This window comes from Cydia pomonella, chromosome 1 (genome assembly GCF_033807575.1).
Source record: "Cydia pomonella isolate Wapato2018A chromosome 1, ilCydPomo1, whole genome shotgun sequence".
Classification (NCBI taxonomy): Eukaryota; Metazoa; Arthropoda; class Insecta; order Lepidoptera; family Tortricidae; genus Cydia; species Cydia pomonella.
Genome location: NC_084703.1, coordinates 4,312,184 through 4,326,680, shown reverse-complemented (window position 1 = coordinate 4,326,680; position 14,497 = coordinate 4,312,184). Strand labels below are relative to the sequence as shown.

At 37.1% G+C, this 14,497-nt stretch overlaps 1 protein-coding gene across 1 annotated transcript in view; it reads right to left on the bottom strand.

The window, feature by feature from the left end:
• LOC133526490 (titin homolog) overlaps window positions 1-7,401 on the bottom strand; it is a 133,290-nt gene extending 125,889 nt beyond the window's left edge. The window contains 1 exon segment of the mRNA XM_061863146.1: window positions 7,265-7,401. Within this exon segment, the coding sequence (XP_061719130.1) occupies window positions 7,265-7,386 (122 nt within the window). The 5' untranslated portion in view covers window positions 7,387-7,401.
• Between the last annotated feature and the right edge of the window lie 7,096 nt (window positions 7,402-14,497).

Sequence of the window (14,497 nt, the reverse complement as noted above, 5' to 3'; positions counted from 1 at the left end):
TTTGGTTTACTATCACTCCGTCTCTGATGAGGTCTTGAAACCCTTCTTAAGAAGAAATAATAAAGTCAATGGATGGCGACTGTACCATACGCAATTGTACGTCGCTTTGGCATTCCTCACAATACTTATTTCTGGATAAAAACATATTCGAATGATTAATATGTTTGTGCCCGAGCCTTGGGCTAGCTTATATAAAACCAGCGACCTATATTTATCGGTTTCAAGGCCATAGGCCAGTGAGCTAAAAAAAAACACGTTGGTGGCAAAGCGTATGGCTTAGACGTAGTCGTGTTAGTGAATGAACGTCGGAATAGGGTTGTTTCCATCTACAAATCTTAGGGCAGAATTGTATCCCAATAAATTCTTTTGGATTATAAGCACATGTTAAACTACTTTTAGGGGACCTGTAATGACCATATTTTTGTAAATATTGAATTTAAAATATCTTTTGGCACACGTCACGTGACCAAACTCGAAACGTCATTGAAGATTCTGATGACGTCACAACTCTCGGATTGACACTGTTGACAGTTAGGCGATAAACAACAAATGACAAATGTCAGTTGACAGTTCGTATCTTCTACGTGTGTATGTAGTTATGTGTCAAACCGTAAACTGTGACGTCACACAATTTTCAAAGAGCGTTTTAGGCGCGAAAGCATCTGTCCAAATATATTTTGTTAATTTAACATATTTAAAGCCGTTTTTAGGGTAAAAATTGAATTTTAGTGCAACTTTTAGTTAATATAGAACGTAATACAAGCGTTTCAAAAAATTGGAAACAACCCTATTGTGTGAATGTGACATTTGCCCTACAACGAATAACAGTCGTAAGAGCAGGAGTGTTACTGCAATATTCTGCCGCTAGAGTGCAGCACTAATACAAATTGTAAACCATAAATGATAATTTACACTGATTATTTGTCACTAATTTAGTGTTGTTGTTAGATCTAGAGCAGAGCCCAACTGGGGAAGTACCTCCAGCTTACAGAAAATCGCAGCTAAATAACACTAGACCCAGATAGTGTTGTGTTCCTGCCGGTGAGTAAGGTTGCCAGAGCAGATCCAACTTTAACCTTATGTTTTTGGTTGTAGTCTACCCTTTCAAATATAGTCTAGTTTCTGCGTGAATTTTTCATGGCTTTTGCCTTGAATTAAAATGTGGAAAAATTAACTAAAACTTTTTGCGTCAGTCCCTTCTTTAGAACTCGCATGTCTACCTTACAAGGGAACTCAAGAAGCTGAGAATGCAAGATAGAAGAGTCCACAGCAAGCTCAGTTCTCCATACAAACTAGCGAATACCGGTACCGAGTTTATTTATTGTAGAACCGGGAATTCCGGGAGTTCTGGTACTGTATTTGTATAGAAAACTCTCATTTTTAAACGACTAGCTACATTGCTCTGCAACTTTGTACTTACAATAGGATAAAGTATATCTATGCCTGTTATTTGTTTATGTAGCTTTAGATACCAGTACCTGGGCGACCGAGCTTAGCTCGGTTATAACTATTTATTGTAATATGGTGGTGTATAGGTGATAATCTTAACTACATTTTTTTACTAAATTAAATTTGTCTAAAACAATAAAAATTATATATAAACTTGAACATATAAAAAAAAAGTTAGTCACCGGGCGAGATTCGAACCCGTAACACTCGTTTAGAAGTCCGCGTCTTAACCCGCTGGACCAGACGGACAATGGCTGGTAACACGAAATTAGCGATCATATTCTGCGTAGAAAGAAAAACGCATGAAAACTCGAAAACACGCGTTTTCCCAAACATAAGACTAATCTAGATCGATTGTATGCCCCCAAAAACCCCCATATACCAAATTTCAGCGAAATCGTTAGAGCCGTTTTCGAGATCACAGAAATATATATATATATTTTGACTTTGACGACCGGTCTGGCCTAGTGGGTAGTGACCCTGCCTATGAAGCCGATGGTCCCGGGTTCAAATCCTGGTAAGGGCATTTATTCGTGTGGTGAGCATGGATATTAGTTCCTGAGTCATGGGTGTTTTCTATGTATTTAAGTATTTATAAATATTTATATATTATATATATCGTTGTATAAGTACCCTCAACACAAGCCTTATTGAGCTTACTGTGGGACTTAGTCAATTTGTGTAATAATGTCCTATAATATTTATTTATTTATTTATTTATTTATATACAAGAATTGCTCGTTTAAAGGTATAAGATAGTTAAAAAAATACATCGAATTTAAGTTTTTCATACAAAACTTGTTTTTACTCTATTTCGCTCGTTTTATAAACTGAAGCTATATAATTACAGAACTAGATATGCCTCATGTCATTGTATATGCAAAGTTTCATTATAATCCAACACGTAGTTTCAAAATGAGAAAGGTGGAATTCGGCCGAACTTGCCGCGGACTATAATTTCACACAAACGAAGGTATTGCGGAAGTTCGTTGAATAAACATAAAACTTCTATACAACGTGTGGTCTTAATAAACTCAATGTTTGTGTCCCCACACATGTTTGTGTCTTCGAGCGGAAATAGTTCTATTGTCAGTGGAACCTTTATTGTTTGTACTTAGTGGCGTTGCTATAGCTTAGCGAATAGCTTGAGAGAAACCGGCATAACTGGCATAAGTATATCGGGACTCAACACGGGACTGGAACTCGGGACGAGACCTTCACCAAAGAAGTCTTGGCCGAAAGGTGTCAAGTTCGTGCGGTTCCTTAGCCGGCTCCCTGACATAGCGGGGTTACGAAATGCGGAACCACAATTCCCTGACATAGCGGGGTTGCGAAATGCGGAACCATAATTCCCTGATATAGCGGGGTTGCGAAATGCGGAGCCATAATTCCCTGACATAGGGGTTGCGAAATGCGGAGCCATAATTCCCTGACATAGGGTTTGCGAAATGCGAAGCCATAATTCCCTGACATAGCGGGGTTGCGAAATGCGGAGCCATAATTCCCTGACATAGGGGTTGCGAAACGTGAAGCCATAATTCCCTGACATAGCGGGGTTGCGAAATGCGAAGCCATAATTTGTATTTTTAGTTGTTAAGATATACACAGTGTAAACTGTGTATAGCGACCCTCAAGGGACCTGACGTTTTATGACAGTATATAAAGTTTTCGTTATATAAGAGATAAATTCATACTAAAGTAAACCAACTATAGCCAACAAATATCGACGTTATAGGGAGTGAAGTGAGTGAAATGATGGTGCAAGTGGCCTTTTGAAATGTAACATTATATTTTTAGGGTTCCGTACCTCGAAAGTAAAAAACGGAACCCTTATAGGATCACTTTGTTGTTCGTCCGTCCGTCTGTCTGTCTGTCAAGACCCTTTTTCTCAGGAACGCGTTGTGGTATCAAGCTGGAATTTATATCAAATACTCAGGTCTACCGTCCCTTGGAGATGTGAAAACATCAAACTTCTAAGCCAACGAAATCAAACGATACAGTCGTTTATGCCGCAAATATCCGAAATTTTTCGACACTCGCAAGGGAATCAAAACCTACAGGGTGAACCCGTGAACTCATCAGAATCTTGAAATTTGGTACGAAGCAACGTCTTATAGCACCCATAAAGGAAAAATTGCGAAAACCCTAAATTTTTAGTTACATCATATTATAAAAATATTTACTAATACTCGATTGTCGTGATGGGTAAACTTTTACTTATATACCTACAGGTTTGTATGGAACCCTCGGTGCGCGAGTCCGACTCGCACTTCGCTTCGCTTGTTAAATAACCGGCACAGAGAACCAACATTTAGCGCCATGAGTTGTTGTTTCGACAACAAACCATAGAAGCTGAGCGTGAATCTCGCGACCTAAACGCGTAAGCGCCATGAGATGGACGACGCTTACGACGTTTTGGTCACGAGATACAGGCTGCGATTGCAACAATTTCATTCCACAATTCCACGAGACTGTAACGTCAGTTACCATTTCTTCCGTGTGTTCTTCTTACATTAATTAAGCAAATTGAAGTATCTAGATATCTACTTGTAGGGCTACGCCAGACATACAGACACTCAAATTTGCTTAATTAATGGAAGAACACACGAAAGAATTGGTAACTGACGTTACAGTCTCGTGGAATTACCCTGTTTGGTATGAATGGTATGGCTTTTTATAGTAACAATAGGGTTGTTTCCAATTTTTTGAAACGCTTGTATTACGTTCTATATTAAATAAAAGTTGCCCTAAAATTCAACTTTTATACTAAAAACGGCGTTAAATATGTTAAATTAACAAAATATATTTTGTCATATGCTTTCGCGCCCAAAACGCTCTGAAAATTGTGTGACGTCACAGTTTACGGTTTGACACATAACTACATACACACGTAGAAGATACGAACTGTCAACTGATATTTGTCATTTGTTGTTTATCGCCTAACTGTCAACAGTGTCAATCCGAGAGTTGTGACGTCATCAGAATCTTCAATGACGATTCGAGTTTGGTCATGTGACGTGTGCCAAAAGATATTTTAAATTCAATATTTACAAAAATATGGTCATTACAGGTCCCTTAAAAGTAGTTTAACACGTTCTTATAATCCAAAAGAATGTATTTGGATACAATTCTGCCCTAAGATTTGTAGATGGAAGGGTTGTTACCCTATTATTCAATGGTTTTGGGTCCTCGACTGGCGTACTTACCTAGCATTGAGAATAACATCCAGGTAGGGTAAACATATAGCAAAGACGGTAAGTACAGGATGACATCCATTCACTTTGGTTTTATTTTTTGTTGCCATTAAGAGCATAGTAGACGAGCGCTTGAAGCGTATAGAAACATAATCCCCATTTTCCTGTATATTAACATTATTTACGGTGTTTTTACAAGCTTTTATTTAACTGGCCCTGTTAGTATGTATGGGACAAATCTTGCAAGTTAAATTTGACCCACTTCCCGGTTTCCGATGAACTGAAAATTTGCATACTTACATACATGTATGTAAGTCGGGTGACAATGCAATATTATGGTACCATCAAGCTGATCTGATGATGGAGACAGGAGGTAACCATAGGAACTCTGTGATAAAACAACGCAACCTAATTGTGTTTGAGGTTTTTAGAATTGTCTCGATGAGCATTAGTTGCCTGTGGAAACAAAGTACAGCCAACGATAAAAGCTTGTACCAAAAATGAAATATTTGCCCAAAAACTTACTTAAGCTACGTTAACTTCGGTGTTTGGCTAAGTACGTTTAAGGAAACTGAATGTCATAGTTAATATTTTTTTTATACCACGTCACGGGCAAACAAGCATACGGCCCGCCTGATGGTAAGCATTCACCGTAGCCTATGGACGCTTGCAACTCCAGAGGTGTTACATGCGCGTTGCCGAGCCTTTAAAAACCTGTACACTCCTTTTTTGAAGAACCCCATACTGTATACCCTCGGGAAAACCTCGGCAGGGAGCTCATTCCACAGCCGGAGCGTCCGTGGGAGGAAATTCCTCTTAAACCGCACAGTGCGCGACCATAAAACACACCGTGTAGAAAATATTTTTACAGAATTGGATGTATTTTAACCAGGGATCGGAAACCGGTATTTTTTGTATGGGAACGAAAACGGTATTTTTTCGTTCTTTGTTAATTATTTCATTTCTAATTGGGCAATCTAATAATACGAAGTCATTATCTAAAAACACAACCGAGTCCTATATTTGGAGTATAAAATAAACCGAAATATATGTTTATTTCAAAGTTTTTCCAAAAAACCGGTTCCGATCCCTGATTTTAACCATTATTAAATACTGGAGATTCAATCATTTTAACTGCTATTAATGTTAGGTATGAGACAACAAAACTTTTCGCTGAAGCATAGACATGTGAAACCAAGACTGGTAAAACTCGTTAGACTAATATATTTATATATAGGAGGCAAGGCGTAGCCCATAGAGGCCATAGAAAACCGCAACACCAGAGGAGTTGGAAGTAATTCTTTAAGAAACCGCTCTTTTCCTGAAGGCTTGAATGTCGTATCGGTCCGAAAATACCACAAAAAACAATTTAGTCAACAACAACAACAGTTTATCATTCAACAGTTTAGTTGCACGAGTCATGAAGAAGAGAAACGCACAGTTGAGGACTGCCAACCATAAGGGGCACTTGCACCATCCCACTCAAAGAGATTAACCGGTTAAACCCAGTGTCAAATTGTAGCCATGGTAACTCCAGGTTTAACCGGTTAACCCCAAGTTGGTGATTGTGACCCTAAGTGTCGCGCGACAACAAGATGAAAATGTTGTCGCGTAGGGCGATGGCGAAAAGAAGCGGCAGGGATTGAGTTTCAAGTACGGAATAAATGTATCCTGTCTGTAACGGTGCAGCGTAAAAAATACCTTTAGATTTAGCGATGTCTACAATAAAAAACATACTATAAAATGTATATGAGCCCTATACAAAATCGAAACTGTGTACCTATTGAAAAATACGGAACGAGATCGAATAAGAGACTTATTATCTTTTGTCGTGACTATTACTGATAAACTTATATTTAAGTAAGTAAGTAAGTAAATAATTCTTTATTGTGCACCATACATTTAAAAATAGACAGGAAATGAAAAAAACACGTAAAAGTTAGGTATCAACAGGCGGTCTTATCGCTAAGAAGCGATTAAAACAACCTTTGGGTAGCAGGAAACTATGAACTTACAACATTGAACGGGTAGTGCCGACGGGTATTTATTGCGCACAAATATATTTTTTAGTATTTTCGAAACACTGCTTTTAGAACAGCTGCAAAATAATTTAATTTTTCTTTTGTAAACTAAATATACTACAGTACCCCTAGTGTAAATAAATTCGATTTTGAAACGTGACGTACGCGTTTGCGTTTAGTCTCATTTTGTATTGGATTTAGAAAGAGCGTGCCAAGCGGGACGTTTTGGAAACTCAAAATCCTATACAAAATGAGACTTAACGCAAACGCGTTCGTCACGTTATGATGTCGATAAAATTTACACTAGGGGTACTGGTAATTTTGTAACAGTTAAGTGAAAACATATAAAGGTCATATAAAGCAGATTTCATGTCAAATTTTTAATTTAAAATAAAAGGTCCTAACGTTTACCCTATACCTTAAATTATCCCTTGAAATTGCAAGGAATTATAAGTACGCTAACATTAAACATAGAATACAAATGATGTAACAGGCATTCGCATCTAAATTCTAAACAATTAATAATGATATGACTCCACAGCTCCGAACTTCGTTAGTTACTACCTGCACACCAACACTTTAACACTTCACTGCACGTACGATATTCTGAGCACCCAAACCACCCCGAACAACTCTTGTAGTATTAGTACCAGATACCTGGTGTATATCGACGAGCCCCGGACGACTCGACCGGAGTCCGCCTTGCAGCAATTGCTACCCATGGTAACGCATCGCGGGCTTCAGCTGCCTCGGCAGACGACAGACTAGTTTATTTTTGAAGATGCCTCTGGCTTGCGCGGACGCAGCTCGGGATCTCAATGGAAAAACGTAACGCGTAAAAGTTTTCCGTGGGCGCTTACGTCGTTTTTCTTGTGAGCGTTTGAAGAGGAGTAACGTGAAATGGAAAAGTTTGAAATGCGAATAACGTAGTAGTTACTTAAGCTGTTTATTGGCTGATGCTAGGGACAATAGGGTTGGAAGGAAAACGTACAACGCGTCAACGTTTTTGGTTGACGCTTATGTCGTTTTTCTTGTGCACGTTTAAAGGAAACTAGCGTGAAATGGAAAAGTTTGATAAGCCAGTAACTTAGTAAATACTTGGTTGTTTATTAGGCGATATAATAGATTAAAGGCTCCGAAAAAAGACGTGCTGAAACCTTTTTGGTAGACGCTTAGGCTGTTTTTCGTGAGTGAACTACCGTGAAATGGGAAAATTTGATATGCGAGTATTTTAGTATATACTTACGCTGTTTTATAACCGATGGTCGAGATTACAAGCTCAGATGAAAGAAGTCCTATGTGTCAAACACAGTACTTAAGGTCAGATGGGGTAAGAAGCATAGTCAATTTTGCTCGGGGAATGAGAAAAGTACGTAATTTTAAGTTAATTTTATTTAGGTATGCAAGAGTTTTACGTATAGTAGTATTACTTAATTTAGTGTTAATTATCTTTAAGCAGTTATCTCTAATTGTTTATTTTCCCTAAAAGTGTTTCTCTTAACTCATAGTATCCCCTATCCAACCAACCTTATAGGTATGTACATACCTATATCTACAGGGCCGGATTTAGGGGACGGCAACCGGGGCTACAGCCCCGGGGCCTCCACAAAAGAGGGTACACAATATAGACTTCGGAAAATTTACCATTTTATTTAGAAAATAATTTGGGGCCAGGGGGCCTCCACTCCTTTATTGCCCGAGGCCTCCAGACCTCTAAATCCGGCATTGTATATCTAGGTCCCCCACTGGGTAATTGTGCTCCAACTGTTTTTATACTATGAAAACTACTTTAAATCGACATATATATCATTAAATTTAAATTTCTAATGTTCAAGCAAAGTAGGCACATTAAAGTACGAAAACTCTAAAGGTCCTTTCATCCATAACAAAACTTTGACTCCCACACCCACATGCGTAGGAAGCATACATTGAGGAGGGAAACAGAGAAGATCATCTTAACTGGCTCCTTACCCATTCATAGAGATTTCTGTAACCCACGATAATGAATACAAATAAAATAAAATAAATACACTTCCAATCAAGGATCGGAACCGGTTTTTTGGAAAAACTTTGAAATAAACATATATTTCGGTTTATTTTATACTCCAAATATAGGACTCGGTTGTGTTTTTAGATAACGACTTCGTATTATTAGATTGCCCAATTAGAAATGAAATAATTAACAAAGAACGAAAAAATACCGTTTTCGTTCCCATACAAAAAATACCGGTGTCCGATCCCTGCTTCCAATATGTTTGGGTTAGCGTTATTTATTACTATTCCAAATTTCAAATCGATAGCTTAAGTACTTCTCGAGATATTTAGCAATGTGACAGACGGACGGACGGACGGACGGACAGAGTCGCACCTTAAGGGTTCCTTTTGTACCTTTTTGGTACGGAACCCTAAAAATCATGGAGAACGGAAAATATTTAAAAGAGGAAAACATTTCCAGCATTTGCTCTTTTGTATGGACGATCACGCTATACTTCCCTCTTAATTATTAATTTGTTCAGAAGGTATAATATACATAGATAGTATTTCTACAAGTTTGAGGTTTTGTGTGTGAATATTTACCCGCTACGCGCTATAGAGATACATTATAACCAAAAATATATGCTGTTAGCTCGCTGGAAGACAGATTTGAAAAATATACGCATTTTATGACCATATTGGACATGAATTTATCAATGCAAATTACGAGCATAAATCCGGCATTCTCTACCAGTCAACCAATGCGCTAAAGATAAACAGTTAGTTTACACGTTTTTCAACAGATGGCGCTGTTTTGGTATTACCGGCTGATGAAACAAGATGGCGCTGTCTACTAGAGAACACATTTATTTTTGGTCAAACGGGAACCTTGGATGATGTCATAGTAAATTAGTTTCAGACCGAACGATTAGAAAGTGTTAAGAATGGGTGCATTGCTAAAGGACATTATGGGTTAGTAATTAACTTTCATAATTAACTTCGATTTGGGAACTACTTGATTGACCCAGCTGCAGCGTTAGCGTAGTTCTCCGATTCATCTTGGGGAAAATGATTTCGTATGTCCTGATTTTCTCATCTACTGGTCGCTATTCTCAACTGATTGACGTGAACATTTGTGAGCAGGTTGGATGATGAAATAGTATTTTTAGCCGATACAGTCTTTGAAAAAAAATCTTAAGTCTATAAATTTATTCAGTTTTAAGCTTCATAACTTAGGTCGCGAGGTTCGTCGTCGAGGAAATTCATTTTTGGTACAAGCTTTTATTGCTGACTGTACTTTTCTTTCCACAAGTAACTACTCATCGAGACAATTCTAAAAACCCCAAACACAAATAGGTTATAGGTAAAAAACTTAAGTAAGTCACCTGTTGTATGTAGTTGTGACGTGTTCGAATAGACATTTGTTTTGTTTGTGTGTCTTTTAAACATGTATTGTCTATTCGAACACGTCACAACTACATACAACAGGTGACTTAAGTGTTTTACCTATACGTTGTTTTATCACCAGAGATCGGACAAATTTGCGTCATTGCTCGCAATAATGTGGACATGACTCCAAAATTAATCAAATATGTAATCATTTAATTAATTTCTTACTTGACTTAAATTTTAATTCCTAGTCAATAAATACAAAAGTTTGTTAAAATATAGATTTATTAAAGGAAATAATCAGTATTTTTTCCAATTTTTCTGCAGTCTGTCTATTTCAATATTATTATTCCAGTATAATTCAGAGTTTATTTTCTGTTCTAAGTTGTGGGCGATAACCTCAAAATCGGGATAAACTAAACAAAGAACAGAAAATAAACTCTGAATTATACTGGAATAATAATATTCCTATAAAACTACTTAAGTTTGCCCCATTAACATCAGTGGAGTGCGAGCGGAGTTTTTCAGCACTTAAGTATATTTTTGATGTAAAAAGAAATAGACTGACTGCAGAAAATTTGGAAAAAATACTGATTATTTTCTTTAATAAATCTATACTTTAACAAACTTTTGTATTTATTGACTAGGAATTAAAATTTAAGTCAAGTAAGAAATTAATTAAATGATTACATATTTGATTAATTTTGGAGTCATGTCCACATTATTGCGAGCAATGACGCAAATTTGTCCGATCTCTGTTTATCACAGAGTTCCTATGGCCACCTCCTGTCTGCATCATCAGATCATCTCGATGGTACCATAATATTGCATTGTCACCCCACTTACATATGTATGCAAATTTTCAGCTACATCGGTAACCGGGAAGTGGGTCAAATTTAACTTGCAAGATTTGATTACAAACAGACAACGGTCAGGTGAAAGTAAATAAAAGCTTGTAAAAATAGCATTTATTTTTGAGAGAAGCGTTAGTGGCCTAGCAGTAAGAGCATACGATTTGCAATCCGGAGGTCGCGGGTTCAAACCCTGGCTCGTACCAATGAGTTTTTCGGAACTTATGTACGAAATATCATTTGATATTTACCAGTCGCTTTTCGGTGAAGGAAAACATCGTGAGGAAACCGGACTTATCCCAATAAACCCTCTGGGTTGGAAGGTCAGTTGGCAGTCACTTTTGTAAAAACTTCTTGGGATTCGTTGCCAAGCGGAGCGGATCCCAGGCTCCTATGAGCTAATGAGCAAAATGCCGGTACAACGTTAAGATGATGATTGATGACGATGATGTTAAATGCTAGTTTGAGAGTTCAATTTATGTAGTTATAGACATAATTAAATATAAATAAATAAAATAAATATTATACGACATTATAGGGAGCGTGCATGAACTGTAGGAGGCAGCACAGGAGCCGTCAGATTTTTGGCGCGAGGCGTAAATGTGATGTTTATTGTTCCGATGTAGCCCACAAGATGGCAGAACCTACTATGCACAAGAAAACACATCACGTGTTAATGTACATGTTTATTGTTCCGATTCAGGCCACAAGATGGCAGACCCTCCAACGCGCACGGTCCCTATTACACAAATTGACTAAGTCCCAGAGTAAGCAACAACAACAATTAACAATAATTATAATATAATACTTAATTACGGTGGCTTAGGGCATTGCCAAAACTCCCAGGTAAATTAAAAAAAAAAACCGTTTATTTGCGATTCTCTCTAACATATTCGATATTTTTATTTTCAATAAAAGGTTTCTCGTATTTCACTTGGATTAAAACTATTTATATGGGATCATCGCATATAATTTTATATTTTTATTACTTGTCTTCAAATGAATCATCAAAGCTGGATTAATAGGGAATATTACGCGAAACTCTGCGTAGAGGGCGCCATTACCACAATCCATCACAATCTGAGGGTCTACCGCGAAACAAGTTAATCGAAATTTCGATATCTAACCTCTCAGTCTTGCATATTCGAGCGATGAAGAGGCAGATAACTAAATTTCGATTTACGCGTTTCCCGGCAGGCCCTTTTATTTGTAAACAAACCGCCTTGGTGCATCAATGTCAGGCACAGTATGTATAAGCAAAGAGAATTAAGATGACCGGTACTCAATTTTCAACTCCTACGCTTACTCTGGTCTGACATCTATTGTCGAGTAGCAGTACTGAGAGTTCCGCTACTCGATGCTAGATGTCGACTGCGTTTGGTACCAAAACTGATGTATGTAATGACCACTCTATTACTTCTTATTTCTCTATGGTATGACCTAAATATTAACGAGTTTGAGTAAATGGTATTTAACTTGCCCTGTTCGTATGTACCGGATGTTTCTTGTAACAGGAGCAATAAATTAAACTGTAGGCTGTACTCCTCAAACTCACTAACATTTTTTTAACAACTTTTGATTTTTATTACACATTGAAGTTAATTCTAAGACGCAATGTATTGCGAATTTTGTTACGTTTAAAGCGTGACAAGCAACGTCAAACACTCTGATGTCAGCGTACATTGAAAATAATATTAAATTTGTATGAAAAAGTTAAAATCTAAAGATTTTATAATTTTCAAAAGTTGTTAATCTAAAGTTTTAGGAGTAAAATATGTGGTTTAATTGAGTACTTGATACATGTTGAATATTATAACAAAATTTAGTTAAAAGGATAGAAAATGAGCCATCCATTATAAAAAAAGTGGAATTTAAAAAAATATTATGATATTATAAAAAAAAACAAAGCTCCAAAAGTCTAAAAAAATTTTTTTTTTCTCTTCCAAAAATGGAAAAAGAAATGGTACCATTCGATTCCTTACATTTTATTGAAAAGTAAATAGTATGACAACTATACACATAAACGCAATATTTCAGGGTCAAAATGGCAATTTCCTTGATCTTCCATACATTTAGGTCAGACTTATATAATGTGACGTCACATCACACTATAATTTTGTTAGATTTTCATTTGATCCTCAGGAAAATCAAGATCGTTTGACATTATTTACAAAAAACTGTCAATTAGCCAATTGTCTGCTCATGTTACAGGAAATACCCGGTATGTTATTTTGTTAGTGTCAAATCTTGGAAACTAAATTGATTGAGCAGAATATTTGCATACAATATATACGTCGGGTGAAAATGCAATATTATGGTACTGATGCTGGAGATGGATGATCTGTTGTTGGAGACAGGAGGTGGCCATAGGAACTCGGTGATGAAACCACGCAACCTAAGTGTTTGGGGTTTTTTCTGTGACGACCGGTTTGGCCTAGTGGGTAGTGACCCTGCCTACGAAGCTGATGGTCCCGGGTTCAAATCCTGGTAAGGGCATGTATTTGTGTGATGAGCGTGGATATTTGTTCCTGAGTCATGGGTGTTTTATATGTATTTAAGTATTTATAAATATTTATATATTAGGTATATATATCGTTGTCTAAGTACCCTCAACACAAGCCTTATTGAGCTTACTGTGGGACTTAGTCAATTTGTGTAATAATGTTCTATAATATTTATTTATTTATTATTTTTGAATTGTCTCGATGATTATTAGTTGCCCGTGGTAAGAAAAGTACAGTCAGCGACAAAAGCTTATACCAAAAATGTAATTTTTGGCAACAAATTATTTCCAATATTATTTCAGAATCGGTTAACCTCGTTGACTACATCGTGGAACGTGCCAGCCTTCATCTGACACTGTGGAATCATATTCAGAATATGACTCGTGACATGGCACACTTCAACCATTATGTAACGTACCATTATTTAGTCCATATAATACTACACGTAACTACATTTTAGGAATAAGTCAGAGCCCCTAGTGTACATTTATGCGATAGCGTGAGGTGACGTACGCGTTTGCGTTAAGTCTCATTTTGTATGGGATTTAGAAACAGCGCGCCAAGCGGGACGTTTTGGAAACTCAAAATCCCATACAAATTGAGACTTAACGCACGTCACGCCATCGAATAAATTTAAACTAGGGGTACAGTTTTGTGGACGATATGATCAAAGTTAACGACTATGGTACATAGATATCCCATTTTTAGGGTTCCGTTCCTCAAAAGGAAAAAACGGGTACCCTTATAGGATCACAGGTGTCCGTCCGTCCGTCTGTCAAGACCCTTTATCTCGGGAATGCATGCAGGTATCGAGATGAAATTAAAACCATATACTCAGGTCTACAGTCCCTTGTCGCTGCGAAAAAATCAAACTACTAAGTTAATAAAAAAAAAGTTAGGACCGTTTATGCCGCCAAAACGTATATTTCTACGCTCTCTAGGGTATCAAAATTTATCGGATACTTCCCGTTTACCTAGAACTATGACAATTGGCAATTACACTAAAAGTACAGGAAAAAATAGAAACACTACAATTTAGTAAATTAATGAAAAAATACATTTAGATAAAATATAAATAAGTTATTTTTGTACGGAACCCTCGATGGGCGAATCCG